Here is a 27,984-nt window from a genome sequence, read left to right as displayed (position 1 = left end):
TCCTCTCTCTCTCTCTCTCTCTCTCTCTCTCTCTCTCTCTCTGGTTACGCAGGCGCTCTGGCAGCCCAGTTGCCTCGAGTGCGTCTTTCCCCAAGCTTCTATCCTTTCGCCGTAATTCCCTCCTTCGGTTCTAACCACCGGATATTACAACGAACAAAAGGCAGGACAGAAAAAAACAAACCAAAGGATGAAATCTCTTCCGGTTTCTCTGCGCTAGCTCGTCCTGTCGGACACCGTTCCGCCTCCGTCAGCAAGCCAATGAGAGCGCCGCCGGTCTCTCTGGCGGGTAAGGCTGGCCGGGTTTAGAATTGAGGTCAGAGGAGAGCTGGCGGCGCGGGGGGAGGGGGAGGGGATGACTTGAGTGGAAGCGCGTGGAGGCCCTAGTATGGTTTCGTAACTACCGAAAGCCCTGTGTGTGTGGGGGGGGGGAGTTCGGTTTATTTAGGCGTTTCCTCTGTAACAGCGCAGGAAATCAGGAACAGAACGGTTTAAATCAGGGGTCTCCAACCTTGGCAACTTTTAAGACTTGTGGGCTTCAATTCCCAGAGTTCCTCAGCCAGCTGGAATTGAAGTCCACAAGTCTTAAAGTTGCCAAGGTTGGAGACCCCTGCTTTAAAGTCACACCCGACTGGTGTGCTGGGCTGGAAATCTGAGACTTCATTTACCCTTCCGATGGATCACTTTCTTTGTCAACAGAATGCTTGGATGAGTGCGGTTAGTCGTGACAACTTTGAGGGGAGCTCTGCAGTTTAGCCCTCAGTCGGTTTGTAGCCACCTAACGTATATTGAAATCAGTTCAAGAGGAAATACATTTTAAAACTTGCCAATGTTTATATGAAAAGGCGTTGTCATGTATAGCATAACCGAATTATGGTAGTCATGAATCAACATCTTTTTATCTCGGATTGATGAAGCTGCAATTGTCGTGGAAAAATTAACATTAGACTGTATATCCCAAAGGTGCTTTTTCAAGATACAAACTGGACTTTCTGGTTTTTCTTGGAAAAGGTTTCACTTCTCATCCAAGAAGCTTCTTCAGAGCTGAAAAAGCTTCTTGGATGAGAAGCCAAATGTCTCCCAAGAAAAACCAGAAAGTCCAGTTTGTCTCTTGAAAAAGCACCTTTGGGGACAACCATGACCTGGATGACTGAGAATCTCCATAGACAATTACACTGTATATCTTTTAAAGAGCAAAAAGCTTTGTGCCTGGATGTTGATTCAAAAGCAAGTGTCTGCTGACCTCAAAAGAGCTTTACTGGAATAAATATAAATACACTAGTTTCAATAGGCAATGAAACATTATAACAATACTTTTGTTAAAGGCTTATGTTGAGAGAAAGGAATGTCCAAAGCTACTTATTCTAGGAAAATAATTAGGGTTGCTGCTTCCATTCTTGGTCTTAAAGCAAAAATGTTAGATTACTCTTATCACTTGTTTTGGAAATTCAGAGTAGTTCCATTGCTATTTTTGTTTTTCATTGAACATGGTGTATAGCTCCCCACTTTTCACTAATGTTTATTAAATCCATGTGTTATAATTGCAATTCTTTGGTTTTTATTTGAGAAGTGGAGATTTTTGTCCTGTTTTAAGAAGTTTTTTAAAGCCCATATTTTGACTACCACATTCCCAGTTTTCCTGTTTAGTTCTCTTATTAAATCCTGCTTACAAATGCTAGTTTCTCATTTCCTGATCTTGAAAAACATAATTGTTTGCAAGTTTCAGACTTGTAAGAGATAATTAAATATTTGTTTATCTTTTAAAGTAGACTTCCTTTTATAACTTATTCTGATTTCATAAGCATACTTTAAATATTTTATATTTGGTTTTAACATGTCTTAAGCTTGTTAAATTCCTGTACCTAAAAGCCTCCATTTTTCATCTGTCTGCTGTCTCTGACTTGGGAATCATTCTTCCTTCTTGATGGAAAATGTTTCTTAATGAAAATTGCCAGTATTATAATAGTGATATGGCATTATCAGTTTTAATTTCAAAAATCTGAATACCATAGAGCTGCAATTTTCTCTGAACAATTTAAGGAATCCACCCAACTGAGCAATATGAGATGTAAAAGAAACTTCATAAGAACAGATTGCTGGGACACAAATGAGGAAAACAAAAATATTTGTCTACTGGCATATAGATGGGCAATTTCTCATGTGAAGGCCGTAGAAAAAGTAACCTTTTAAATAGAAGCATTATTATAGTTTTGTTCTAAATGCTGTTATATATCACTTTTAGATAAAATAAAAATTGTGAAATTGGAATGGTTCTGCTGCTCCATTGTACAGTTAACATAGTTCCTTTTTCATTCAATTTACTTAGAATAACAGTAGAGTTGGAAGGGACCTTGGAGGTCTTCTAGTCCAACCCCCTGCCTAGACAGGAAACGCTATACCATTTCAGACAAATGGTTATCCAGCATCTTAAAAACTTCCAGTTTTGGAGCATTCACAACTTCTGGAGGCAAGTTGTTCCACTGATTAATTGTTTAACTGTCGAGAAATTTCTCCTCAGTTCTAAGTTGCTTCTCTCCTTGATTAGTTTCCACTCATTGCTTCTTCTTCTACCCTCAGGTGCTTTGGAGAATAGTTTGACTCCCTTTTCTTTGTGGCAACCCTTGACATATTGGAACCCTGCTATCATGTCTCCCCTAGTCCTTCTTTTCATTAAACTAGACATACCCAGTTCCTGCAACCGTTCTTCATATGTTTTAGCCTCCAGTTTGCTAATCATCTTTGTTGCTCTTTGCATTCTTTCTAGAGTCTCCACATCTTTTTATATCATGGTGACCAAAACTGAATGCAGTATTCCAAATGTGGCCTTACCAAGGCATTAGAAAGTGGTATTAACAATTGTATCTGATCAATTAATATATCATTTGCTCAGTAATTTGGTAAAGTGTTTTTTGTTCTTGTTTTTACAAATTAAGTTAATCCAGATAGGTATTTAAAGCAGATCATATGGTACAAGTAGCCTGATTTGAGTTCATGTCTCTGGATTCTGTGACAAATTCATTCACCTGCTGTAGAAATTAGATCCCCACCCCTACCCCTAATGGTGCTTTATATGCCAGTGAGGCATCAATCCTATAGATACTCCCCTAAATACAGTAGATCTTAAATCTCCAAAGGTTTGTCTAATAAGTGTATACAATGTTAATATTTCTTGTACAGTAGCATTAATTTTAATATTGTTTCTTTAGTAGAAATAATGCATTGTTTATCATTTTATAAAGATTTCCCACTGTAAGCAAAAATACTTTTAAAGCCAGTGAAATTGTTCTTTTATTTCATAGAAAGTAAGCAGCTTAACTTATCATATAAAGCAATAAAATTATTTTCCTGGTGATAAAATGTTCTTAATTGTAGTTGTACTTCATGTGATAAGCTCTTTTTGCAGAGATTAATCGGAACACAAATCTTCCTAAGGCTTTGATGATGAAAGAGAATGAAAGCAGAATTTCAAATGCTGTAGTTTTAAAGTAGATGAGGCAAAAATATAGTTAGACGTTCTCTGATATTTACATCAATTTTCTTCTTAAAGAATAGTTGGCTAAATAAACAGTGGTTTTAAATAGATATATATATTTGTGTATGCATGCTATCTGAACTAGACTGAGCAAATGCAAAACATATACAGTATTTCTGAGCTTTTTAATTGTACTGTAAACTAAGTCTTCACATGATTTCTCAAGAGTTAGTCCTTCTAAGCTCCTATTAAGGGTATTTGGGACTGTGCTCTTAGTAATGCAATCATATTAAGATTGAGGTGTGTAACAATTAGGCTCAATTGTGTTTCTATAATTGAAAACATAGAATATATTCTATATTGTACCATGAAGATAAGGTTATATTTTTGGTTTACATACTATATTTCTATATTGTTAAACTTTGGTGAGCTCGAATGCTACCTCTGCAAGAGTTAAGCTTGTATTTGGAAGGACAGAAAATTTTATACATGAAAAGTATTAGTTAAAAAAGTGAAAAATGTGAGATTTTAAAAATATGTGAGACAGCTTATTAAAGTGAGAATCAACATTATATTAATATTATATATTCATTATTGTACTCCAGTGCAGTAGCTAGTATTATATACACATGTCAATGTATCTTAAAATGAGCCGGTATGGTTGGTCAGTGCTTTGAATTGGAAGACAAAATGGTTTCAGAGAGTATGGAGTGAGCACCTGTTTTCTGTATATGTGTGTTTCCTCAGGAGGGAGAAAAGGCAGATGTACAGTATTGGGGAAATAGGCAAATTGAACTGTATGGCTCTCATATAGAACCAAAGCACTCTTTGCCTCCAGATTCAAAATAATACACCAATATATTCCGTGGTAGGAACAGAGGGTAGCTTGTAGGTTCTCCTATGCAACTTTGCTTCACGTACTATCTCTAATTTCTTAAATCTAACTGGTTTTTGTCTCCCTGTTGCTGGAAAGTAAAACAAGTCTGAACTATTGTGTCACTTCAAATGGGTCAAAGGAAGATTGTGTAGCAAATACAGAACATGCCGAGGTTCAGCTAAGTAAGAGAAAAAATTCAAGAGAATGAAACTACAGTAGTCATTCTTTAATGACTGATGTTATATTCCTAATTGCTCTATTAATTTCACTGGAAGTGTACCTTGATCTAGCATGAAGAACAGGTCACCTTGGCAAAGTATGCAATGACCTGCCTGTAGTTCTTATCTAAATTCTATATTACATTCTATCTTTTCATTTACACCACCAATTTCATGATCCTTATTATTGCGGATATTAAACTTTCCATTCATCAATACAAAAGTATGAACTTGCACATGTATGTTTTCTCTGTAAATGCTGTATTAAGCATAGGGGAGTAGATAAGTAAGCTCGTGTGAAGCCTCATATGGATGTCTTGTTTTGATAATGCTTAAATAAAACATATTTCAATGAAGGCCCGCAAATATGTTCTACTTCTAAGCACCATTTTGGAACTGCAACTGCAACACATGGAAACCACTCATACCAAACATTAGTAGTGAGATGTGAGTGTAGAAGACATTTCTGCTACTACTTCTACTACATTTCTATTTCTACTAAAACTAGGGTTAGGATAAGTGAAAGATTTCAGCTAAAAGCATTGGAAAAGAACAGTTTTTGTTTAAAGACAGTTCTGCATTATATAAAGCTATTGTTTGATAGCTCTTTCTGGCCCTACTTGCCTACCTTTTTTATGTCTGTATGCTTGACACTGTCCAATGTAGTTTCCCTATTAGAAATCATGCTAAGACTTCTGGATCTTAATTGTGTATGTGCTTATACTTCCTTAATAAGCCTTCCCATCAATTTTCTCAGAGGTGAACTAACCACTATAGAGCTAATTATACTCTATTTTAAAACTTGAATTCCAAGTTGTGTGTTTAAACATTCTTACAAATGACAAAACACTAGTATTAGTAGATATACAGGAAAAGCACCAATTTTAGTAAATATTTTAAATATGATACAATATTTGAAAACTTTTATAATGTACAAACCTCCCAAAAAACAGCTAGAGCATTGCTGGTGAACCTTTTCGGCACAAAGTGTCAAAACAGGAGTGCGCGTGCATGCCGGATACCAGAAAAGCAGCCACCCGGTGCACATATGCACGCTGGGAAGATGATCTTCCAGTTTCTGGCATGCCCACCAGCCACCTGGTCTTCTGGTTTCTGGAACGCATGCAAGTGCAAAGACCAGCTGGCTGCTGTGCATGTGTATGCTGGAAAACAGAAGATCATCTTCCCGGAGTGTGCATGTGCACCGGGAAGCTGCTCTTCCAGTTTATGGCACTCCTGCGAATGTGAAGAGCAGCTGGCTGGCACACTGGAACTCGGAAGAGCAATGGGCGATGGCTTGCATGCCTGGAGAGATGGCTCTGTGTGCCACTTCTGGCATGCATGCTATAGGTTTGCCATCATGGAGCTAGAGACATTAAAGTCAGAGTATTAATTAATGGAACAAGTAAAAATAGCTGCTCTCCCTCTATTCAAATAACATTAAACAAGAGAAACCAAAATGGAAACTGCCTAAATTCTCAAATAGCTGTCTTTTTACATACATTCTAAAACAATAGAATTTTAGGACTTGATGGATTTAACTTTGTTTCCCTATAACATATGTAATTCCAAAAAGGTATCCTATTTTATGAATGCATGCCAAAATATATACGTTTGGTTAAACTGGTCTAAGCCTTCTAATGATGATTGAGGGCCTATGTAGAATATTTGCATTTGACTACCCCCAATTTAAAATATATGCTTTTTATTTTCCAGATTCCCTATCATAACGGTAAATGTTTACATAATAGGATATAATATTTTTGTAAGATAGATGATTGGTTAATCTGTTCTTGCAGCTAAATTATTTCAGAATGTGTGCTGCAGCTATGGAATCAGAAGATGAGGTCCCATCACTTTTGTGGGGTTTGAATCCAATCTTTTCATCCTTTGCAAGGCTATATATTAAAGACATATTAGAAATGAAAGAGTCTAAACAGGTTCCAGGTAAGTAGTGAAATTGCTATGAACTTTATAATGTTTTATAACATTAAACAAATTATCTATTCCTTTGTCACTTCCATTGATGTGCTGAAATCTCTTCCTTTTCGTTCCAATGTTGCATTACTTTCAGAGACCTCAAACTGGAATTTTTTCATTTGTTTGGAACATAATGAAGGAATAATTTGAATCTAATAAATTTATAACTGTACAAAAATAATTAGAGGTATCTGTAGTTATTATCAGAAAGCACCAATGAATTATTTTAAATAATTTGAAATAATAATTTTTAATCGGTAAAAGTGTACATTTGATTCTGTTCTAATCTTTGTGTTTCTAAATCTTTTTATCTATTTCTTGAACTTTGTAAGAATGAATTATATAAAGTTGCTCTCCTCCTTTGTTTCTTGGATGTAAGTCTTTTCAAAGTATTGATTTATTGTGCGACATATGTGATGTTATGATTTTTCTAGCACTAAAAACTCTGTGTCTTGATGTACATAGAGGTAAGGGCATGGCTTTTAATTAAATGAAGTCATTGTTTTATTCCTGTATGATTGCTATAACTATACAAGGAGGCAAGGTGGCTGGGCACTCCTTTTTTCAGTGTATAGTGTGAATTGGATTTTTTTCCTCCTTGATTCAACCCTGTGGGACAATTGTCGGTAGTCGGTAGGCCTTTATTTAGCCTTTGGAAAAGCTGGCCACAACATCATCCTTCAACATCTCTAGAAGGAGAACACACAGAAGAGCTTAATGACGCTAAGTTAGTTCCAACTGCCATTCATACTATATAACAGTTTTTTGTCTTATTGTACATGATCTTGAATATCTTAAACATTAGGAAAAACTTGAATTTTAAAAAACGTATTAGTAATGGATCAGTCTTTCTGCCAGTAACATGCTTATCTGATTTCCTATTTTCCACCATTTGTAATTCTTACACAACAGCCTTAAAATAATAATTGGAAATTTTTCATGCAAGCTTCAGGATCTTCCACCTCTATACAAATGAAATAATGAATCATAGTATGAAAATAGAATGTTTTCAATTGTAGTACTATACAAATATATGTGGCATTTTATAATCATCAGTTGGGGTGGCAAGTTTATCATCCAGATCAGAATGAATCTTTGTTTTTAATTGGTACTGAGGAAAGATTGTAGAATATGAAACAACTGCCATTTAAGTGAGTTCCAGATTAGTCTCTATCAGTGGCATATGGAAAGGGGAATGAGGATGTCATGCATGAACTGCATGCCCATACAGAGGAATGGGGCTTCAATTACATTGCCTCAGCCACCAACTTGACTGTTTTTACTCTCCCTGCAGCTATCAATAATTTATATTGTGAACTGCTACTCAAAAATAGTACTTCATGTGGAAAATAGCTATTGCTGAGAAAAATTTAAGAAATAATTTTATGTGTACAAATTATGGTACACAAATAAATTGAGTTGGGTACTGATTATGGTGGTAAGTTGTCTATATCCCATAAATTGTGAATCTGTGGTTGGTTTCTTTTTTTATCGGACTTTAATCAAATTTCATTGTCTTTAATTACAAAATAAAATTTAAAACATTTGAATTAAATATTCCATGTATGTCATATTCAAATTTGAATTTGAAACTAATGTATCAAAAGATTGTAATACTGTACTTTGATCAATTGTTTTATATCAATGGTCATAACCTTTGGATTTCTTGATCAGGATATATGACATTTTTATTAAAATTAAAATTAGTTGATTAAGAATAAAAATGTTAGTAGTATTTGGGATTATAGGACTTTACTCTTTTCATTTTTTTGTTTTTTTTCTAAGGTATATTCTTTTACAACAGACATCCAATAAGACAAGTGGATATTTTTGGCATGGTGGTTCTAATAAAAGAAAAAGATTCCTTTTATATTTGTGGAGGTAATAGATAATTCAAGATTTTCGTTTTTTAGTTTTAGTTTCATTTCTAATAGGATTAATATTCTGAATATTACTCTAGAACTCTATAGAATCAACATTTCTATATAAAGAAATACTGTTTTCCCGAAAATAAGACAGGGTCTTTTTTTCTTTTGACCCCCCCCCCCCAAATTTTGCTTGGGGGGGGGGCTTATTGGTTTGCAGTTGCCGGGTGGCTGCTCTCTTGAGAGCTGGCACCTGAAGGACTGGGCACAGCCTCAGGGGCAAACGGCATTGTTGAGCTGTCGCAGCAGCGCAACAAAGCCGCCATGAGGTGACCACGCTCATGAGCAGCCGTCCGGCAACCCCCTTTTTAGCTAGGCAGAGCGCCACTCACTGACCCAGTAATATCCCAAAGGTGCTAAGCCACGTGGCGCTCTTCCCAGCTGGAAAGGGAGGTTGCGCGAGCATTTGTTCTGCCTCCAGCTCATATGCCTCCCAGCCTCACCATGGCCAGCTCTCCCTGCAGGGCCGGGCCAGGGCGCCACCACCATGGCCCTGCTGCCACTGCCACAACCCTCGTGCCGCCGCCACCCCCATGCTCTGATCATAACCGGCTTCCAAACTCTGGAGATCCGCTGCCGAGTCTTCAGGCAGTGGCCGCTCCGGAACTACGCTTTATGGTTGTGGGTTGGCTGCGGGAAGACTCTCTGTCCCACCAGAGTCTTCCAACAGCCAGCCCACAACTATAGAGCGTAGTCCCAGAGCTGCCACTGCCTGAAGACTCGGCAGCGGATCTCTGGAGTTTGGAAACCGGTTATGATCAGAGCATAGTGGCTACGGCGGCGGCGCCCTGGCCAGGCCCTGCAGGGAGAGCTGGGCATGGTGAGGCTGGGAGGCACGTGAGCTGGAGGCAGAACAAGTGATCGCGCAACCTCTCTTTCCAGTCAGGCAGAGCGCCATGCGGCTTAGCGTCTTTGGGATATTACTGGGTCGGTGAGTGGCACTCTGCCCAGCTGGAAAGGGGGGTTGCTGGGTGGCTGCTCATGAGAGCAGATGCCCGGCAACCCCCCCCCCGCTCCAGCTGGGCACAGTGCCACCCACCAACCTAGTAGTATCCCAAAGGCGTCAAGCAATGTGAGCTCCTTTGCCCCCCTCCCCCTCGGCTCCTGCAGCTTGTGCCTTCGTGATATCGCTAGGTTGGTGAGTGGCGCTCTGTCTGGCTGGAGGGGGGGTTGTCCAGGGGGCTTATTATCCCCAGGCATTCTTCACATTCAGTTTTGATGTACCCAAATTCTTGGCTTAAAGCAAGTACTATTTTTCAGTTTTGGAGTATAGGATCGGAATGGAGTAATTTTCTTCTAGTACTGCCTTCTGTGAATGTATAAGAAGGTATGTATTGTATACCTAAATTAAATGCAAAAGTATAGCACTTGCTTGATGCCAAGAATTCATGCATATCCATCTAATTTCATTGTATTTAAGTACGACAATAAATATTATACATATTGCGAGGAATGCAAGTATTATTCTTGCCTTGAATGTTTCTAGTAGTTCAGAAGCTCTGAGTGTGAAAGAGGAAATGTGACTGTATTATACATAGTTTTCTCTTTCTGATCACCCTTTTTTCACTGTCATTGTAAATCTTCCATGTTTCTTTTTGTAACCAGCTTCTTCTTGCTACCCAAAAGAGAATTTAGCAAAAATAAATATTTTCTTGGAAATATTTACCTCATTCTCTATTTCTCCACATGGTCAGACTATTTTTAGTTTATTTCTCATACTGTGTACCAATATGCCCCTCCCTGTTCTCATAGCTACAATCAGGCTGAGTTGCCCAAAATAAGTTGCAACTTCCCTTTCAACTTAAAAATGAGGTGGTGCAGCTGGTGAGCTGAATAGCAAGTGTTGCATCAGCTGCCAAGCCCAAATGATTCATGAAACTGTCCTGTTTGTGCATAGATACTGCAAGGGAAAGAAATAGGAAGTTCTTCTTTACTTTTCTAATGAAAGATCTGTACATTTATCTTAACTAACTTTATACTATAATAACCATTATCAAAGAAAGAATTTTTTTACAAGCTGTGATTCATTTATGAATAATACACAATTACTGGCAACTAGGAAAATGCATAGGAAAATGAAGAGGAGCTAAATCACTGCCTAGATTTTAACCATTCTCAAGAATCACAATGATACCCTGTTTCCTCGAAAATAAGCCTTCTGCTGAAAATAAGCCCTCCCTGAAAATATTGCAACACAGCAGCAGCCATGAGGTGATGGTGCTCGCTGCCTCTCGTGCCTCAAAAATAATAAGACCTCTTCGAAAATAAGACCAAGTGCTTATTTCGGGGATCAAAATAAAATAAGACCCTATCTTACTTTCGGGCAAACATGGTACTTACAGGCCTAACATAATAATGCACCTCTATTGTTTACAGAACAGAAGGATGGGGATTGCAGAATTTTCAGAAATGGTTCCTTACTGACTAAGAATAAAATAGAAATGACCAAAAATAGAAAGCCATGCATAATAGAAGCAGTTTTTCAAACCAAGGACTGCTGAACTACTTGAAAGGTTAAAGAGCAAGATTAACACTTTTTTGAGCTGCTCTTCAATATATATTCAGCTTATGAGGAGACTAGCATTAATGACATATATTGCTCCACAAACAGATGTGCTTATCTTACCTCAAATTCTTGTTAATCTGCTTTGATATTCTTCTCTACCGCATCATTTTATAAATGCTCCTATCAATCCCAGTTCAGGACTGCAAAAAGACAGAATCATTATTTATTATGACTAGAAAGATACTTTCTATATTAATTCCTATTATTATAATAGGAAATAGTAACCTTTAGAACTAACAGAATTAGATGAAAGGAAGCTGGTAGAGTTTTAAACACCAATATCATTGGCTAGACTGTAAGGCTTCCGTCTTTGTGGGATAAACGTCTATCAAAAACTTCTCTAGGGCAAAAACTTCTATAAAAATGACCTAAATGATCACTATTCTTTTCCAGTGGATGATGGCACTGGCGTAATAAGCTGCACCTGCTGGAAAAATGCTTTAGCAGAAAAGAAAAAAATGTCAGGTAATATTTCTTGCTATTGTTTTCCTCTTTAAGGATATTTAGTATATGCTGCCGCCAAGGTTGTTTTCATATATTATTTTTTACAATTACCTGTACCTTTTCATATCTTGCTTACTCATGAACATTTGATTGTTGTAGTAGCCCTTGAGATATGGAATATTGTAGCACTGTTTCGTCTCATAATGGGGTATTTGCTTGGTTAAGTGTTGTATGTTTTTGGAGGTTTAAATATAGTATAGGTATTATAGTACTTTATGCTATTGTTTTTATTGTAATAATTGTGTTGTTTTAATTTGGTATTTGGTTGTCAGGTATGTATACTACTCCAAGTTGATAATGTTTGGGTAGCACATACGCTGAGTAATAAATTTTAATAATACATATCACAGAAAGAAAAAAGAAAAGAAAATTAAAAAATTTATCTATCCCTGTTTTGTTTTTTTTCATCATGCTGCTTCTTAAGGAGCTTTCCTAAACAGGAGAATGGCCGTTTTTAAGTGAGAAAAAAATCCATCTCTGTGAAAGCATGACCTGCATAATTGTAGTACTTGAGAAAATGCCTTTAATTTCATTGTGTTCAGTGAACATTGTTATTAATTACATAGCCCCTTATGAGATGTATATATTTCTCTGCAGATTTGGAATCTCAGCCAAGTACCTTAAGTGGTCTGAATCTAAGTGACTTGATAAGAAATCTCCAAATAGCAATTCGAAAAAAAACAATTCTGGAAATTGGTGATCTAATCAGAGTCCGTGGTTGCATTCGAATTTACAGGCAACAACGGGAAATCAAGGCTTCTGTGTATTGTGAGTACTGGTTATTATCTTATAGCAGTACGCATTTTTATCTTTATTTTAAAGTTGCAAATTGTAATCTGAACGTTTTTCAGAAAATATTGGGGTTTTTTTGGTATGTAGTACCTCTTATATTGATAAATTTTGAATTATTTTATTTTATATATGAAAAGTGAATAATCTTTTACCACTATTAAGCACTATTAACAAATTCAACATATTTACATTTCTCGTATCTTTTCAGATAAAGTTGATGACCCTATGTATGAAAATCAAATTTCCAGAATGCTAGAACTTCCCCATTTATATAGGGATATTTATGATAAGAGATTCCAGTTTCCAGAAGAAACACAGTGGTCAGTGAAAACTATATATATATATTGATAACTTAGTTTTGAGTTGTTAATTCGTGAAAATGTGAATACCAGTTAGACACAATGAAACAGGCTATTTTATATGAAGCATTGTATGGAAACAGAGAATAATGAGGAATAAATAAATGTAGAATGAAATAAGAAAAATATATAATTGATGAACTCAGAGTACACATGGTATTAAAGAATTGTTAGATGCATTCATCAAAATCATCTTAAATCTGTAATGAAAATTAAACCCTTGACTATCAGTGGGCTTTCAAGATGGCTACCACACTGAGCAAAATAAATGGACATCTTTCCTCGTGCCATTTATATTCTCATTTTCAAGCTCAATTCTTGAGTTTCATATACTCCATGACACATCTCAACCAAGTCTAGTCCTTTCCAAATATATTGTGTAACTCCCATAATTTCCAATTATTCAACTCATGTTGGAGAAGGCAGAAAAAGAGGTCAAAATAATACAGTAGCTGATAGTAATTGAAAGTGTCACCCACATTTTAAGCAGAGATGAGGTTAGTGTACTCTCTTATCATGTGTGCCAACATCGTAATATGATTGGTAATAATCATGCCATCCAGTTCCAAAATTATATGCAGACCTCATTTAGCCATTGTAATCTATTCCAGTGAAATGGCACTAAACAACAAAGCAAACTGCATGATTTGCAGATGTCAATAAATAAATTTCCATTTAGATAAAGTTGTCTTGTGCAGCAACAACAGTTTTACTCTAACTCCAGTGTACAATGTTGGGCACAGAAATTTGGTCCTTAGCATGCATATAGGTGAGAAAATTATTTTTTACTATCATTTATTTCTGCCATTGTATTTATAAAAAGCTGAGATGATCATTAAATAAGGATTGGTTATATATGTAATTTGACAAATGTATTATGTACTATGTTTTTAAATCAATGCATGCATTTTTACCTGTGAAGAATATTATGGCTACAGTTCTGGAAAGGTTTCTATAGTTTCATTATTAGTTTTAGATCCTTTTTTTATTTTGGTTATTGTTCAAACTCTTTTTTAAATTTATTTATTCTCTATTAATAGTAATCTTGGTGCATCAGATAAACTGGGTTCTGTTATGAATCTGAGTAAAAAAATAAGGGATTTTCTATTGAGGAACAAAATCCAGAGCTTCTATACGCAGGAATTAGAAACTGTTGAAGAATTGGTATCATTGGCCAAACAGGATGAACTTGGTACCAGTGCTGAGCAGGTGAGTAAAGTTAGCTTTGTAAGACTTTCTCTTGTGAGACAAATTTATGAGAGTTAGCTAATTAACTAATTAAAAATGAACTAAGTGTTAGGGCTAGACAAATGTTCCATATTTTTTAAAATAAAGTTCACATCTATTAATGGTGTGCCAGCCTAATAATTTGTATCGCCCTAGTTTTTGGTCTGAGGTATGACAATTAAAATCTATTTTAAAAAAAATACTATAAGATGTAACTGGTTTAAGAATGAGCTCCATTTCTAAAAACTGTTCTTAAATGGAATTTGTATATAAGCTGGGATAGTATCTCAGTGCCCTGGGCAAATAAACTGACCAATTATCCTTAGTAGGAAGAAGTTTTTTTTCCCCAGATAGTAGCACCTCAATTATGGAACGTCTTCCCAGAGAGAGATTTCCTGGTGCTAAGGATTTTGACCCCATATCTTTGGTCATTTTGACACCATATCTTTGAATCTTTTATCTGACTGTCTCAATTTAAATAATTAAGTACTATTGTGAAATGAATTTGGAGCAATATGTAATTAACTTGAATCACCGTGTATTTAAATTCTGCTACAGTAGGCTCCATTCTTAACTATGGTTCATCCTTAAAACCAGTGTTTTCATCTAGGCACTTGATTTAATGAGATTTTAATAATCAGGAGCTGGATTGAAATAACTGATATTATGCATGGTTTTTAAGTGTCTTTTGATAACAATTATTATATATATAGTTATATAAAGTCTCCCTTTATTTATTTATCAGCACAAATACAACACACACAAACATATACACACACACACACACACACATACTTACTTATCTGGCGGGGGAGATACCTTGATCATGAATATATAAACAAACTACAATGCAACATTATATGTTGGATTTCAACATTTAGCTTTAACTCACTGTTAATTATATTATATTATTAGGGAGTATTTTAGAATTTTATGGTTTTTTTTACAAGTAATGCTTTTAACTTACTTGAATAACAGGACCAAATATTCCTGAACTTAAGGGCAGGTTTATTAAGCCCCAATTTCTTACAAAGATGGGACATTCAGTGTAATGTTCTGTCAGAGCATTCTGACATCTGCATCACATTATACTTATTCTTCCTGGGCATTTTAGCTTGTTTGGAAAGGATCTTAGGGGTAAGAGATTTGGGAGGCTCCAAGTCACTAACCTCTAATTGAAATCAGAATTGTTCATAAAGTAAATTCTTGTTTGAGAGTTGCACTGATTTTCAATAGCATAATGTTTCTGTTTTACATTGCACTTCTGGTTAAATAGGAATTTGCTTATAAAAAGTTCATAGTATGCAGAAATAAGATCATGAGCCACATTACCATGGTACAGATTTGCATAAGTTAATGTATGTGATGTTATGCATATTTGTATCATTTGAAAATTTGGATTGAACAAACATTTAAAGTCCTTTTTTGTGGCGTTATAGCAAGATATCAGTGTGTTTAATTTATATCTTATAATTTTCTTTCAAGAGAATAAAAATGTTTAGGCAAGTTTTTATTTTCTTTAAACTATATTTTTTTAATGTCAACCCTCAAAAATGATCACTCAATTGAGACCACACACATATGCATATATATTTCACAATTCTACCAACTCCCATTCCTCAGTCTCAGCTGTTCATTGTTAAAATTGTGAATAATATCCTTTTCAGGTTTTTTAAAAAAATGTTATTTTTGTCCAACCACACCTATCAGAATCAAGTTCCCTTTAGAAGACAGTATTTTCCTGGTTTAGGAACATTCCTGTTATATAAGAACATAATATAAGCAATGCTAGTTCATCTAGTACATCCGGTCTGTTTTAACAGCAGCCAACCAACTGCCCAAGGAAACCCACATGTTTCCTAGCAGATGCTTTTCAGAGACAGTCACACTGCCATCAAGGCTTATAGCCATTGACTCCCATGACTTTCTTGAACAGGTCCAACCCTTTTTTGAATGCAACCAAAATGGTTGCCATTTTCATATGGAATGTTTATCATGCACATCTAATTCTTGGTTTTTCTTGTTTTCACTCCCCTTCACTTTCTAAATCCATACTCTTTTGTTGTTTTGAATTTTCTTTTAAGGCATACTGTTTGTTGGCTTTGAGTTTCCCATCTATATAGTACTGGCATTTAAAACTCAAATTATAGATTTACCTTCTAAAAGCATCACAGTCAAACAATAAAAGGATAAAGGAGTTTGGTTTGTTGACCTTTCATGATAGATATTGAATTTCTTGAGCTTTCTGCTTCCATCTTCATTTAGAACTGCAAGCTCAGTTCCTGTGGAGACAGAATGTCTTCCTCACCTTTAATCTTCCATCCTCAGAATCAACAATTCTATTTTTCTCTGTTAGTTCTTTGTTTAAAGCTCCAATATCTTGACTAATTTATCTTTTTAAATTTTAAACACAACATACAGAAACACTCCATATTACATCTGAATTAATCTTTTTCTTATTAATGTATTTATTTCTTGTACTCTATCAGATGGGAAATAGTAGGAGTTCTTGCATAATCATATAATATAATATCAATCTACTAATTACGACATGAGAAGGAACAGAAAGAAGGAGCAGTTTTCCTCTGAAGGTCAATTTTCAATCTGTCTCCTGTCACTATATAGTTGGAATATTATGACTTTTTAATTAACTTTGTTTAAAGAAAACTTCATAGCATTCGGAAGACACTAACAAAGGAAGGGGGAAGTGAACTATGTCACTTTATCCCCATGGAAAGTTGACTAAATGAAAAATTTGATCTGATAGCAATCTTCAAATATTTAATAGAACAAATATACATTAGAACTATAGATGAGGAAGTTGATTAAATTACAAGAAAGCAAATTTTAGAATAGATTAAGGAAAACTTCCTTACTATGAGAACAGCTAGATTATCTCAAATTGTTTAGGAAGGCTGCAGGATACTTATATTTATTTAACATATTTAAAGAATTTAATTACTGATAGGAAATTGACTGGATGATTTTCTTTATTCCCCAGATGAATTTTAAAGGCCAGCAAAGCATACCTCCCACTTCAGATCTACCTCTGAGCATTCTTATGTTTGGACAAGAAATAGAAATTGTGCATATTGCACAATATAGTCAGTCTTCAGATATTTCAGTGTTAATAGTACCGGTTATCAAAAATGTAGTGTGCAAATAATAATTAATTTATAACAGCAGTTGCAACCGGAATTTCTGTCATTAAGTGATGCAGTCATAAACTGCAATCCCTGCAGTCCAAGTTGCTGTTATTAACAGAATTTTATGCTTGTTAGGTAAGGCAGCTTAACCAAAGTCATAACCAAAGCCAGTGAGGAAGTCAAAAGAAAGTTCTAAGTCTCAAGCCAGAAGGCAGGCAAGTAGCTGTGGCTGGGTTGAAGACGAAGCATGAAGGTCCATGGGAGTGTAGGCAGGGATGGTGAGGGTCTGGGAGGGTGTGAGGGAGTGCACAAAGTTGTGGTAAAAGTTGGGAAAAGTGCAGAAGAGGTACAGCACAGGCCAGGGAGGATGCTTGAGTGGTTGATGCAGCATAAGTACACAGAGACTGTGCAGGTTCAGGCGACTTCGCCCAGCAACAGTGGAGAAGTTGTTAAGGAAGGTTGCAAATAGCAATCATGTGATCATGAGTCACTGCAACTAGTTATAAGTGTGAACCAGTTGCCAAGTACCCAGATCAAAATTATGTGATCATGGGGATGTTATGTCAGGGTGTGACAGCTGAAACTCGGAGAATCAATCTTAAGCATTATTTGTTCAAATGCTGTCACAACTTCAGATAGCTGCTGAGCAAATAATTGCAAGTCAAGGACTATCTGTATGTTTATTGACCAACATTTGTACTACTTTAAAGAGAAATACATTTATTATGCCATGCATGTCTATAGCTATCACTGGGTTAATAAATTACTTACTGAGCTTGGCAAATCTTATGTATTTTTAAAAATATATAATATGTACTAATATGTGTATCATAATGAAATGTACCATATTTTGGGGGGTATAAGACGCACCTTTTGCCCCCCTAAAAGACAGTGAAAATTTGGGTGCGTCTTATACACCAAATGTAGCCCCACCCACCCACCGGCATCCATCCTTTGGCCTCTGCCTCCCAGCAATTTACTTCTGCAGCAAACGGAGAAAATGGGGCTTGTGGAGGCAGCAATAGGCTATGGCAATCCCTGCAGCCTGAAACAGCTGATTATTGGGAGGCCGGTGCTGAAATTGAAAGTGAAACTTGCTGTTTGCTGCAGTGAGGCAAATTGCTGGGAGGCAGAGGCAGATTTTTTTTCTTCTAATCAGACTAAATTGAAACAGGCTGTTGGCTGTTTGCTGCAAGGAGGTACCATGTCAATAACTATAAATGCCTATAGAATGTTAAAATTATTAGACTTTTTAAAGACTATTTTATTATTGTTCTAGTCAACTTAACAAAATGAAGCTTTTTAAAATAAATGCTTGATCTGAAGAGTCCCAGTATCTTCTTTCAAATAGCGGAGAATAATGCATACTTCTAGAAAGCCACATCACTTTTAATAGCATCTGTACAAGTATAGTCTGAAATGTACCACAAACAGTGCATATCTTCTGAGCTGTTTGGTGCAAGGAGGCAAATTGCTGGGAGGCAGAGGCAGATTCCCCCCCCCTTGTTTTCATCCCCAAAAGCTAGGTGGGTCTTATACATCGGAGCATCTTATACTTCGAAAAATACGGTATATAAAAAGACTATATCCACTTATGCTGGATCATGTATGCCTTGGTATTTCATGGCCTCATGAACACTTTTCATAAGAACGAACACCCTTCTGGCCTAAATCTTGGCTCAAAAAGGTTTTGAAAGAGCAAAATTTATTGATTGCAGACAATACCAAAATGATACAACTTGGCAGAGTAACATGAAGTTCAGTAGAGTGTAGTACAGTTTATATATTATCTGTATGTTCTTGTAACAAAACACAGCTAAGAATAGATTATTGATTATTGCTTTTGAGCTAAGAAAGCATACAAGAATTATAGAAATATTTTGTTCCTTATAATAACTAATCAAATACCATTTAGGAAAGAGTATATGTAGATTTTTACTTTTGATTACACATGCAGAGTTCAGCACAATTTATGTTTTCCTTTTTAAGCTTTCTAATCTATCTTCTATATGTTCTCTATCTAATTACTTCCGGATACTTCTTTCCTATTCTTTCAGCCACTCTTTTGCTCGCTAAAACTTAGATCAGGGTAATACTGTACAACAGGCAAGAGTTTTATATGGAGTATCTTAGGAGGACAGACTGATGTCAGGAACATCTCAGAGTCATAAGCCCCACCCTTTTTCCCATGTACTGCAATATTTCACACACCCAAGCTGGCAGAGTTTACAATGTAGTGGAACAACACAGCAGTTTCTGTGGATGAGTATTGGATTTACAATTTGAAGATAACATTTTAAAGTCCTCGTCAGCCATGAAGATAACGAAACTGACCTTGAGCTAGTCCTAAATTATCTTATGGAATGATTGTGATGAACAAAAGAGGAATATGCATGTTGTTCTGAGCTTCTATTTTTAGTAAAGCCAAATCATAACAGAACATTTTAACCCTGCCACTGCACTGCCATATCATTACCATGCTGTTCTGTGTCTTTCAGAGAATAAAAATAATAAAAACAAAGGAGTGTGGCTTGGCTCATCCATATTGCATTACTTCTTTAAGAGAGGAACAAAAAGTTAAGAAAACCACAGAACTCAGGTTTCCTAATATGTTTCTCTGTTGTTTTTCCTAAGCTTCTATCCATGTCTTGTATACTTTTTCTATCACTCCAAAGTATTTCATGATTTACAACTCTGTTTAAAGAGCTCTCCAAGCTGAGCTAGTTTATATGATGATTTTAATTACAGCTTGACTTCAGTTATGTTATTTTCTGTTATCCCAAAGGAATAATTAGGAAGCTCTTTTCTTTGCTCTGGTAAACCTTTAGTTCAGTCACTTACTGTTTCTATTATATTAATAATTCATCGGCATCTCTTTAGGTAAATTGCTTAGGCAGCAAACTTTTCTAAATACTGCTAGCTGCAGTCTATTTAATCATAAGAATAAAGACTTTGCTGTTATTTAAAGGTAAGATCTTCTCATTCTTTTATTTCTCAGTCTTTTATTTCTCTAAATAAACAGCCTAAACAAGCATATTACTTGCCTCTGTACCTTCTTATGCAATTACGTTATCTACTTTTTACTCTTTTCCCACCAGACAGATTCCAAAGCTGGTCCTTGCTCCGGACTGATTAGAAAGTCATTCATGGAAGCAATAAAGTTATTGCAGGAAGATGGTGTTATTTTTCGAAAATCAAAGACTTCTCAAAATATGTATTATGTAAGTATTGAAGGTCGTATAGTTTTTCTTGCATACTACTATATGTACATTCAGTTATATGGAATATGTTAGTGGCAAACTAATGTTACTGGCAAATGAATAGCAGAGTTTGAAAATACTGTTTTAGATTATCTGAAATAAATAGAATAATTAGATACAAGCAGATTTAATTTCACATGTAACTGGGAGATGCAGATTGGGTACATTCATTAAAAATGTAGAAGGAAAGAATCATTTTCTCTTTCAAGAAGAAATTGGAGCTGAGTGCATATAGTAACAATAGGTAGAAATCTTGGAGTTGAATAGTATTGTTATATGCTGAGTTTATATCGGCCATATTTTAGCATAGCACTAGATAACGTGTGTACTTGACTCAGCGTTTCAGAAATATTTCCTTACCTCAATAGAAAAACAAAATGAATATGGGTGGGCAAAAAAAATCAGTGAGAGAAGGAATGAGTTTCAACTACCTGTCAGCTTGCCCATTGAGTTTCCTTGTGGAAAGCTAGCAGTGAGCATTGAAATATTTTCCTCCTTCCTTCCTTCCTTCCTTCCTTCCTTCCTTCCTTCCTTCCTTCCTTCCTTCCTTCCTTCCTTCCTTCCTCCCCTCCGTCCTTCCCTCCCTGCCCTTTTTTCTTTCTATCTCCTTCCCTTCTCTTTCCAGAAGACCAATAAGTGGATATTACCACCTGGGGGAGGGAATAAGGGAGTGCAGTATGAGTGTAGGTACTGGCATTCCCATGAATTTAGGAAGCTGTCAGGGAACATTGAAAATGAGAATCAACTTTGGTTGATTGGATCAGTGCAGCAGTAATGCTGTGAAGCAACCACAAATTCCCCAAATTTTAACTAAGTTAGGCATTTTTGGGGGGGAAAGCCTATGATACATAGTTTTGCCCAATTAAGAGTTAAAGTCACAATCATTTTAGTAATAAATAAGTAATATAAGAATCCCATGATTGTAGTTTGTAAGTGATGGTTTAAATTAGAATTTTTGTTTGAAAATCTCTGATAAATCATCATTTATTCCATAAATGATGGTTTAGCACAATGTATGAAGCTGGCTATAGTGTCTAAATAGGGGCTGATTTTGAATGGGAGATCTGAAAAGTGAAATATCACTGCATGAGGATTACATATCCTTCCCATATTATATTCTTTTGAGATGAGAATGTTGCAATGTCTAATTGTAAACCTAAAATTTTATTTAGCAATTTATCCTTACATTTTAGGTTACTGAACAGGATACAGAATTGCACAAAGTAGCTCTTAAAGTTATCGGAGCTGATTGTAAGAGACCAAAATGTAAGTAGGCTCACTATCTTAACTGCAAACAAAAGTATATTTCTTATTATTTCTTATTTGTGTAATTCACACAATATAAAAAGTGGAATTATTTGAAAACTCCTGCTGGAAGTTACTTTAAATATTTTTTATAATTTTAGATACTTCTTTGGTTTCTGTATTAAAATATTTGTCTTAGATCAATTGCACATACTCATTTCTTTTTTTCTTTCTCTTTTATTCTTCCCAGCTGATTCTTTGCATTCTGTATTGATCTAAATACATTGAATCATTGTGTGTTTTTAGGAGTGTAAGTGAGGCATCTTTGAAGGAGATAGGAAAGCACGACACTGAAAAATCTTCTTTATTATGTATTTGGCAATATGAAATGTTGAAATTTGAGCTCATTTAAGAAAGGTTTAATGCCTTAATAGATCAAGGTAGAAAAGAAATATACTAAAGATCAAAATTAGGAATATGTGAGAATTGCATTTTCTTTTAGGACAGGGGAGAAGAATCAAAACAAGGTGGGATAAGAATGACCTTGCATATTGTCTTTCCTCATCAGTGAGTCATAGATATCTCTACCAGCCACAATGAAATGCTTGTCCTGTGACATTTATTATATTTGTTAAAGAAACACACACATTTTTGGAATGTTACTTTGTGCTGTTTTTAAAAAATACAAAAAGAATAAGTCTGCCTTGTGCCTTAGGATATCTACTGGAATTCCCGATAAATATCCTAAACCACAAGAATATCAGATTACCGGTTTTTCTTTTCCCTGGACAAAAGTTATAAAAGCCCTTACACCAAGATGCAAATATTTTACATCTACCTTACAATGTACCCCCACCTAAAAGCTAAGAAATAGTACTAATTATGTGATGAATGAGCACCAACTATCTGGATATTTTTTCCCAAACAACATGCTTCCCTCTCCCTATCGCCATCCATTTTTCCTCTTGTTAGAAAGAAAATATCCTAAGTAGAATGCAATTATTCCTGATTATTCCTGATTATTCACTTCTTTGTTTAAAACATAGACTTTCATGTATGAAAGTAATAAATACAAGAATCAGGGCATGAGGTTATTAAATTATTCATATAATCCTTACTATCAGTACTAAAAGGGAAGAATGAAACTGCCAAACCTTTAAATACCAGCCTCCTAACCAAATGATGGGTTCTGCAGTTGCACCAAGAATTCTATTCTTTAAGAAAGAAAGGACAACAGTCCACCATTTGTAATCCCGTGCTTACCTTTCTGTTTGCAGATGCTGAAAAAGGGTGTCACCTTCGTCACATATTCAGTTGTATCCAGCAAAACTATAATCCTTATATCACTGAAGCTGTTGTCCGTTGTCTTCTTGATTGGTTGGAGATTAACAGTGAAGTTGTCACTACCATGGACGAATACTATACAGTCTTTTAATCTAAGGGAATGGAAGTCTGGAGTCAAACATTATCCAGTGATCTACAATATCAAAGATTTTACTGTGTACCTGCTCAGCTATTTTTCTAATTTAGAAGGTGATGCAGAATACAAATCATTTTGTTTCGTGGTATTCCCAGTAGATATCAGGGTCTGAAGCATTTCTCCTTTCTCTAAGAGAAAAAGGTACTAAGCACTCATAAAATTATGCTGCAACTGCCCCCTTGTGGTTGGATACAATTCAAAACAAACTTCGCCTTTGAACCACAATTTGTGGATATAATTCTTCATTTAGCAAGGAGTAGTATTCTGGACACTGAAGGATATCAGAGGTTCCTTGTTTCAGTTCTGTGTTATATTAGCTCCCTCAAAACGTATTGAAATTAAATGTTAAATTGAGAAGCTATGCCGTTTAAAATCTAGGATCCTTTTTTCCATACAAGTTGAAAAACACCCAGCAGAATCAAAATGGTGTAAGAATTATCAATTTACCCCAAAATCTAAGTGACAGCTTCATATGAACCTCTGTAGAAATAATCCAGATTCAAATTACAAGAAAGAATTGGACATATTCTGAGGCATTCAGACAAGATTTTAAAAACGTTGATTGGATTTCTTTATTGGTTCTTACTTATTTGAAGAGGCAAACCTGAGGATATTACTGTCAATAGGCATATGGTTATTGCCTCTGCTGGCTGTAAGTTCAAAACCGAATAAGTAAGTTTGGGACTGATTAGAACCAGATTTCCACCACGATATAGAGAATGAAAAAATGATTCCTAAAAGATCTAGAGTCAATCGAGGTGTTATTTTATTTTACAACAATGAGCTAACTAAACGTTTGGTTGAAAATCCTCTTTTATCTCAAGAGAATTGACCCATGAGATTGGTTCACACCAACAACTGATGGATCCAGATGGGTTTCAGAGGGACTGGGATATTCCTACTGGTCTGCTGCACAGTCCATCTGAAACTTCAGTTGCCACTTGGGATAAGAGGGTGGTTGAGGTATTGCATCACGTTGCACCTAAGCGACCTCTTCCCTTCTTGTGGATCCCAATAGATCTTGTAGTACACAGAAGAGTTAAGAGAGATGAAATGAGAGAAGAGACATATAGAGTGTTGTTGAAATTCAACGGGACAAACTCAACCAAACATGGGTTTAAGTCTCTATTAAGGCCTGCTTTGTAACAGTATGATTAGCAAAGCATCAGTACCCTCTTTTCCATTTCTTACCTAAATAAGCAGAATTCAAATACTGTTTCATTTTCTCTCTCGATGCTGGCTGTTTGCACATTACTCATCCATAGTTAAATAAACATAGCTAACTGAATTAAGTTTTCTAGGTTCATGTGACATCCTAGACCCATGATAACGAAGCTATGGCACGTGTGCCAGAGGTGGCATGCAGAGCCTTCCCTGTGGGCATGCGCACCGTCATCAGCTTTTCTTCTGGTTTCTGGCACACATGCTGATCTTTGTGCGTGTCGGAACCCCATAATCCCAAAGACCAGGTGACCAGTGAGCGCATGTGCACTGGCCAGCTGGTCTTTGGGTTTCCGGGGTTTGGCACATGCGAAGATCAATTGGCTGGTGCAAGTGTGTGCACTCGAAACCAGAAGACCAGGTGGCCAGCGCACACATACGCACTGGCCAGTTGGTTTCCAAGTTTGCATGCATGCGCACATTCCACTTTGGGCACTGGAGGCTGAAAAGGTTTGCCATCACTGTATTAGATCATAAATTAACCAGACTTGCTGCTTTGCCCAACAGAGTATTGCAAAAAATAATTGCTTGGCTTGTGTCTCCATACGTCACACAAATTCAACCATGTTTTCAGGACTTGAATTATTTTAGGAAGCCAGTGTAAAGATTGTAGATAAAATAATCTATCCAGGAACAACAGAATGATGGAATTATTTTAGTCAGAGACCTTTAGGGAAGGATAATCTTTTCCTGGAAAAAAAAAAAAAGAAGCAATGATAGGTTCCTAAAATTACTACATTTTAACACTTACATCCTTTCATCAGGTTAGAGTCATGTTCCAAGTGATGCTATCGGTTGAGAGTAATTTGTTTTATCCACAAATCTGATTTTGTCACCAAAAGCCCCTTGTATGTCTTCTAAAAGCCACTGGTCTTCTACAATGTATGATCCAAAGTGAAAAAAAAAACATTCAAGTCTTTTGGGCTGTATGGAAGACATTTCCTAAATAAAGTTTCAGATCTTTTTCTTAAAATATTTAAAATGGTAATACTTAACTTTTAAATTACAAAGTATTTTCTTATTTAATATCTACTGTAGCATCTAATAATTAGGAAGCTTAGTTTCCCTTTCTTTTGTAATACAGTATCAAGGATATTCATAAAAACAATTTCGTCAAGGAAAAAACATTTCTGCTATTCTGAAATCTAAAGTTGTGGCTCCATTTCATTATCTTGTAACTTTGATGACAAAAGCATCATGTATTTTTTATTCTTCCATAAAAATTGAATTCTCATGGTAATCTGTTTTATGAGTTGATAATTATCTTAACAGAAATAAAAGTAACCTAACTTGCAAATATGTATATTACCACTGTGTGGTGCTGTTGAAACAAACTTGGAAAACTTATATTTAATACAGGAGTTTCTTTATATGTATCATGGAACTTATATTTTGTAATGAAGTTTCTTTACATATGTAAATGTTTAAATATTTCATTTAAATACATATTTAAATTTAAGGTGATTTTCCATGTTCAAAATGAGACCTGTATGTACTTCATGACTGAGAAAAATACGCTTCTTGAAACTTTGATTAATATATTTTTAAAAATCTGGCTAGTATTTTTTAAATTTCCTTTTTCCAAAGCACACTGCAAAGAGTTTTAATATATTTAAGATATATCTTTCTACTAAACTACATTTTCAATATTGATTTTTTTTCGAGTCTGGCTTTTGAATTTGTACTTTATATATGTAGATATAGTGGATATAAAAAAATCTACACACTTCTGTGAAAATGCCAGATTTATGAGATGTAAAAAAAAATCTGACCAAGATAAATCACTTCAAAATTATTTTCATCTTTAATATAACATATAAGCTGTACAATCCAGTTTATAGAAAGATATGAGTCTTACTAAAGTGATATTATGATCTCTTGTATTGTACCTGTTTTTTATTAATTATTTTTATTAATTTATTTTTATACATTAAATTTGTTTGCCACCCATCTCTTCATCAGGTGATTTTTTCATACTTTCATAAAATAATACATTGGAGGCCCAGCTTTTGTTCTTATTTTCCATCATTTCTTGATTAAATTCACAATTTGCAATAGAGCTTGGTTAACTCACTATTTTCTTCCCTTTGGATACTTTTATATACAATGTATCATTTTCTCTTCCTCAATAAAATAAAACAGTAAAACAATTTTGCAAACTCCTTCAGAACTGAGACTTTAATTTATTTCATTTTAATTTAATGTAAAAACCTGGATAACCTTTCTCTTAAATGTTGGATATTAGATCCCTTTCCCTACTATATTTCACTCATCTATAAAACCCAGTCACTGTCATAGGTGCAAAAGATTGGGAAAGGAGGGAATAACCTAACATTAATTATTAATTCTATTAAAAGCTGAATAAAAATATTTTGTTGGGTTTAACTTCTTGTTTGTTGAAATAAGATACTGAGGGGTATAAACTGATAGTTTTAATTTTGTATTCCATGAAAGGTAACTATATCTAACTAATTGTGTTATACATTCAGTTAATCTACACTCTTCTGAATAGACATGCTGTAACTTTACTCCTGACAACTTTCATTTCAAATTATGTATTTCCATGTTGGCCTTGGAAGCTTAGACTGGGATTCAATTAGGTGCCATACAAAATATGCTCAAATTATTTATATGCTTGCAATTAAATTAATTACATGAAAAATAGCTAGTTTATAGTCTATAAAAGGTTTATAACAGTGGTTCCCAACATGGGCCCCATGCCCCACGGGGGCAATTTGAACCTTGTTTAAACCAAGTTAATGGCCTTTTAGGCTTCTTCCGCGTGAGTAGAGTTCACTTTTTGAGTAAAGTAAGAATTATATGTCACAGGAGGAGCATCAGGATTTTAGAGATGCTTAGGTGGGGCATGGCCAAAAAAAGGTTGGGAACCACTGGTTTATAACCTTTTTTTTTTTTTTAAAAAAAAAAAGGAGCTATGGCATAAGGATTGGGACCAGACAAAATATATTTTGGAGGATATAATGCCTGTGTTCATACAAAACACTAAACTATACACCACTATTAATAAACTGTAGTTTGCTGTGTTCATACAATATGATTGATTCTTAAAACAGCCAACGAATCAAACTAATTTCTGGCTTAAACTGATACATACCAAGTGGGTTGTTTAGTTTTTGTTTTGTTATTGTGAATTGTACATACAGTTTATTTCTAAATTTCATCCTCTTTTTTTGACACTTTCAATCATTTCTTTCCTGAACCAGATATAAAGAAGGAGCATATCCTTTATTTACCACTGATTTAATGACGTTTCAGAGTTATGGCCTTGGAAAATAGGCTTTGCAGCCTGGCCATCATAAAATGTAATGCCAACCCCCCCAATCACATGACTCCATTTCAGGAGCTTGGCAACTGGTTCACATTTGTAACTCTTTGCAGCATACTGCAGTCACATAACCATGGTTTGCTATGCTTTTCTCCAGCAAAAAATGCCCATTTGGAAGAATGAATTTAGATTTAAGACTATGTTATTCAGACTAATGACTCTGTGATTGGATTAATGGTTTCCGTAAATAGTAAAATGAGACTTATGACTGTTACGATTTATGAATGAAAATCCTGCCCCAATTGTAGTTGGGTACATGGAGTATCTGTTTGAATTATCTGTGCTGTGGTGTCTTACAATATGTTTCTTTATGTCACCACTCTCTCTTAGGAGATGCTCAAATGAGTTGTGAGCGGAACAGACAAAATA

General features: G+C 35.4%; 1 protein-coding gene across 4 annotated transcripts; it reads left to right on the top strand.

The window, feature by feature from the left end:
• The first annotated feature begins 54 nt into the window (after positions 1–54).
• On the top strand, positions 55–23,720 carry STN1 (STN1 subunit of CST complex). Of its 4 annotated transcripts, none has more exons than XM_081956450.1 (10): positions 55–286; positions 6,364–6,511; positions 8,330–8,425; positions 11,429–11,500; positions 12,137–12,307; positions 12,540–12,651; positions 13,731–13,899; positions 20,162–20,284; positions 21,517–21,589; positions 22,846–23,720. In XM_081956450.1, the coding sequence occupies exons 2-10, from the start codon at positions 6,379–6,381 to the stop codon at positions 23,001–23,003; spliced, it is 1,107 nt and encodes a 368-aa protein (XP_081812576.1). In that variant the 5' UTR covers positions 55–286; positions 6,364–6,378; the 3' UTR covers positions 23,004–23,720. The 4 variants fall into 4 exon arrangements, with proteins under 4 accessions (XP_081812576.1, XP_081812579.1, XP_081812577.1 ...); XM_081956451.1 differs by lacking the exon at positions 55–286 and adding an exon at positions 443–763; XM_081956452.1 differs by lacking the exon at positions 55–286 and adding an exon at positions 4,507–4,662.
• The last annotated feature ends 4,264 nt before the right edge of the window (positions 23,721–27,984 follow it).

This window comes from Natrix helvetica (assembly GCF_964273705.1).
Source record: "Natrix helvetica genome assembly, chromosome: 5".
NCBI lineage: Eukaryota > Metazoa > Chordata > Lepidosauria > Squamata > Natricidae > Natrix > Natrix helvetica.
The sequence above is the reverse complement of the archived record's forward strand: the minus strand, read 5'-3'. Positions and strand labels throughout refer to the sequence as shown.